The sequence below is a fragment of the Humulus lupulus genome, chromosome 7 (genome assembly GCF_963169125.1).
Source record: "Humulus lupulus chromosome 7, drHumLupu1.1, whole genome shotgun sequence".
Taxonomy (NCBI): Eukaryota; Viridiplantae; Streptophyta; class Magnoliopsida; order Rosales; family Cannabaceae; genus Humulus; species Humulus lupulus.
Genome location: NC_084799.1, coordinates 13,497,065 through 13,501,850, shown reverse-complemented (window position 1 = coordinate 13,501,850; position 4,786 = coordinate 13,497,065). Strand labels below are relative to the sequence as shown.

General features: G+C 29.7%; 1 protein-coding gene across 1 annotated transcript; it reads left to right on the top strand.

Moving 5' to 3' along the window:
- Positions 1–3,472: 3,472 nt before the first annotated feature.
- On the top strand, positions 3,473–4,547 carry LOC133790732 (barwin-like). Its single transcript, XM_062228484.1, has 2 exons — positions 3,473–4,002; positions 4,106–4,547. Exons 1-2 carry the CDS (start codon positions 3,583–3,585, stop codon positions 4,268–4,270), a joined length of 585 nt encoding a protein of 194 aa, XP_062084468.1. The 5' UTR covers positions 3,473–3,582; the 3' UTR covers positions 4,271–4,547.
- The last annotated feature ends 239 nt before the right edge of the window (positions 4,548–4,786 follow it).

The following is a 4,786-nucleotide window of genomic DNA, read 5'->3' as shown; positions in this document are numbered from 1 at the left end:
GCTTTGATTGATGTTGCTGAGAGAGAGAGGAAGCTTTTGGGCAACAATTAAAAAGCGACCCTAAAATCCCTGTGTTTTAATTTTAGGCATTGGCTAAAAACGACATCAAAAACATATTTATAGATGTTTGTTACTAGTGTTGACCTAGGCCAAATAAAAAAATGTATTGCAAAAATAAGAGAAATTTATATTTGATACCTTTTTAATCATCATAATTCTAAAATTACATTGACTTATCTTAATTTCAAAAATATCACTGTCCTTATTTTTTTTCAAATAATATAACATTATATATATATATTACTTCTTTTGTTCTCCACAATTTTAAAATAAAATTCTCACCACACCACTGGTCGTTTGAGCTCAAGAGTGACACTATCGCGAACTACTCTCCAAGATGAACATTTGATATGTGGGAAACATATGTTTTCTTACCGTCATCAAAATAAAAAGCAACCATTTGGTTGCTTATGATACCGATTAGTTACCATCCTACAATTTTTTTTTTTTAGTTAATTAACTCCAAGTTTATTTTTGGAATTTGGTTGATAGTTTCTATTATGTACGAAAAATAACTTTGTAATGCTTTTAAATATATTTAAGTAAAAGTTAAACCAAAGAGTCCAAAATATGTGCATTATCCGCTATGATTTTAATGTAACTTGTAAGGTTTTTTTTACTTGGTTAATCGGTATGCCTTTATAATTCACATGTAAAAAGCATGAGTGACTAAAACAATAAATATATTTTTAAACTATTTTAGAAACATTTCAAGTAACTTTTTTAAAATAAATTATATTTTAGAAGACTCTATTGGTAACTCACCAAATCAGTTGGCCGCTTATAATTTGTGTCATACTAAACAATTTAGTCATATACCAAAAGGAGACCAATTGGTTCCTTAAATGATTTTAAAAGCGACGAAAAAATAGCTTTTAAAAGTATTTATGTAGTACACTAAATAATATCATTTTCTAATAAGCTATTATTCATGGTCACTTGGAATTATAGGAGTAAGTTTTTATAGTATATGAGAACTAATTAGTTTATGAAATAAGTTTGAAAAATAATGTAAAAGTATCTTAAAAATAAGACATGTAAATTACATAAGTGATTCAAAAAGTCAACTAAAAATTTTTATTTAAAAATTATTGATTAGTATATTAAGTGTCTCTATAAATAAGTTTTGAAGATAATTAAAAGTATCTGATCTAAAAATAAAGATTGTTTTAGGGTTTATACCTTTTTGGACCCTGTGTTTTGTACCATTACCTGTTTGGACCCTGTATTTTGACAAATTACTTTTTGGATCCTATAGTTTGTAAAATAGTTCAAATAGAACCCTAAACCCGATTTTTTTCAAAGTTTTCTCAACTAAAATCGCAAATAATTCACCAATTTAACAATTCAGAACAAAATTAAAATCATTCTTCTTAAAAACTGTGTTGTTATATTTAATTTTTTCTTCATCAAAATTGAGTTTATGGGTCTATTTGAACAATGTAAAAAAATATAGGGTCCAAAAATGAATTTTTTAAAACACAGGGTCCAAACAGATAATCAGAAAAAATACAGGGTCCAAAAAGGTATAAACCCATTTTTTTATAAAAAAAATAACAATTAGTATCTCATCAGTATCGTAAGCAATCAAAAAGTAACATTTTACAACAAAAAAATAAAAATCAGGATGTAGAACTTTCCAATTTTTTTCGAATTTCAATATAATATATTGACGTGATATGATATATTTATAAATAAGTTTTTTAAGGTATTTTTGGAATTAATTTATATTTTTAATATATTTAAGTAAATTTCCCCAAAAATAATGCTATACAAAAAGTTCTCCTTAAAAGTATATTTGTTTTTTAAGAAAAAAGGCCCCATTTGATTTAGGCCCATATTAGCTTCCAGCCAGTTTGTTAGAGCACTCACATTGGGTGCTCTACTCCATCTTTTAAAATACCTCATCAAAACACAATTTTTCTATTTTACCTCTAACTTTTATATTATACCATATATTAGCTTATCTATATATTTCTTTACATCATTTAAATATGGGCTTCTTGGCAAAATGGCCTATTTTTTTAAATCATTTTGCACTTTAGCCTAGTTTTAATAATTCTTTACAAAATGACCTCTCATAATTTAGACAGATAGTCGAAAATTTAGACAGGTGGTCGAAAAATTTAGACAGGTGGTCGAAAATTTTGACAGCTGGTTGAAAAATTTAGACAACTGGTCGAAAATTTTTGACAACTGGTCGAATTTTAGACAGAGCCTATTTTGCAAAAAACTATCAAACGTAGGTCAGAGTGCAAAATCACTTAAAAAAATAAGCTATTTTCATCTTTAAACATATTTTATTACTTAAAGTAAAATAAAATAATTGAAAAAGAAAAAAAAATATATACTAAATAGAGAGAGAAAAGTTATAAAAAAATATTAAAATATTATATAAATGATATGTAAATGTAGATATTGATTAATTGGAGTTTGTGCATAATTATTATAAATATATGTATAAAGGAGCTGATGGAAGATGTTTTTATGAGTTTTAGCTAAATATTAAAGAAAGTGTAATATAAAATATATCACAAAAACATACATTTTTATAATTTACCTCAAAACTTTTACATTATATCATACATCTGCTTCTTTACATTATTTATATATTATATTTTTAAAAATATTTTATTTATTTTAATAAATAAAATAATTAAAATAATAGTATCACACTCATATATATACAAAAATTTATAAAAAAATAATAAAATATTTATAGATTGATGAATAATATTTCACTACATATAAAGAAATAGTATTCATTTAGGTAAAAAAATATAACTTTACATCATCCAATGAAAGACTACTTAACAATATTTTTTCTATATTATAAAAAATAACACATTTTAGATAATCGAATACGAGTGCTCTTGGCATCGATTAAGAGCCGACACCTGAATTACATTTGATTATTTTATCATTAAAAAAAATGGATTTTAGCCCAATAGTCGTATTATAGCAACTAATTATCACATCTTCATCTCTCTCCAATCAGCCACGCAGCCGCCTTTACTATTTTCTATCTTCCTCTGTTTCTCTTTCCCAAAGTTTGTGAAACCCCATATCATTACATTTAGATATAAACAAATAATAACCAAACTAGTATTCTTTCTTTTCTTTCATATATTCCTAACAAATATGACGTCGAGACAATTTCATTCCATGACAGACTGAACATATTAATATTATAACACTCCACAGCCGCCTCACATATGATGAATCTTCCCATATCTCCCCACCGTTGGATCAGCTGAGTTCTCACCATGCAAAAACGGTCCAAGAATTATCCAAGTTGGACACAATAATGTCCACCACATATATAGTCCGCAGTCCACACAACTTACGTACCACTACTCTCTATCCCTATATATGTTTAAAATTATTGCACATGGGTGTTCATGACAATTCAACCTTGGCTAAAAAAGCCAAGCCAAATCTTTAATACCATATATATGTATATATATATATGTGTGTATAGCTCACATTCAAACCATCACAAAAGTCTTTAAGAGAAAAACAATGAGCAAACTTTGCGTATTGACGTTGGTTTTGGTGGTGGTGGCCATTGGTGGAGCAATGGCTGAGCAATGCGGACGCCAAGCGGGCGGTGCTAAATGCCCGAACGGGCTGTGCTGCAGCCAATATGGGTGGTGTGGCAACACCAACGATTACTGCTCGCTTCAATCTGGCTGCCAGAGCAATTGTCAGGGGAGCTCAACACCAACAACACCTGAACCAACCCCAGGAGAAACTGTTGTAAGAGCCACGTACCATTTGTACGATCCACAACAGAACAACTGGGACTTGAGGGCTGTTAGTGCTTATTGCTCTACTTGGGATGCCGATAAGCCTTACTCATGGCGCAGCAAATATGGCTGGACTGCCTTCTGTGGACCATCCGGACCTAAGGGCCGTGACTCTTGTGGAAAGTGTTTGAGGGTATGCTCACATGCTCTATACCTTTTTCTTCGTTACCTTTTTCTTCTTTGGTAACTTTCGTTTGATTGATTTGGGTATCATGTGATTATATATACATTTGCAGCTTAGGAATACAAGAACTGGGGCAACCATAACAGCAAGGATTGTGGATCAGTGCAGCAATGGGGGCTTAGATTTGGACTTTAACACTATATTTAAGCCATTGGACACCGATGGAGTAGGATATCAGCAGGGTTCTCTCCAAGTGGGCTACACATTTGTCAATTAATTGTGGTGATTAGTGATGATGAGATTCAGCACCCTAGCACCATTCCCGAAGATAAATCTCATGGGGTGTAATAACAATATATACCAGAAAGACTCTGCATATATATTTATATATATATATATATATATATTAAACTGATATGGCTTAGTTAAGCTTAAGCTTAACATTAAGAGACTTAATAAAATTTTTGGGAAGTTTGTTTCAAAGGGTATACCCACACCACTTGCGAACTGTTCTTCTTGAGAACATAATAAATTTGTACCATGTTGTATGCTTTTGTTTCTACCCAATACTTACGTACATGGGATTATCATGGCTCAATTTGTGGTTATAAGTTATTAATTAATGTCCAATTTAGTATACAGTGCATAATATATCACAGATCTTGTTTTTGTCGCATGTTAATAAATTACACGATCATCATTCTTGTATGTTAAATCAACTTCTTGATAATTTCTAAGTCAATAAGCTATACATATAAAATATTCTATTCAAACTTTATCAAAGAATTAGGCT

What these genes read in the sequence shown, in the direction of transcription:
- LOC133790732 (XM_062228484.1), top strand. Translation starts at nt 3,583, where the DNA reads ATGAGCAAACTTTGCGTATTGACGTTGGTTTTGGTGGTGGTGGCCATT. An exon ending in CTTGTGGAAAGTGTTTGAGG is followed by an intron (nt 4,003 to 4,105) that starts GTATGCTCACAT and finishes ATACATTTGCAG; the next exon opens with CTTAGGAATACAAGAACTGG.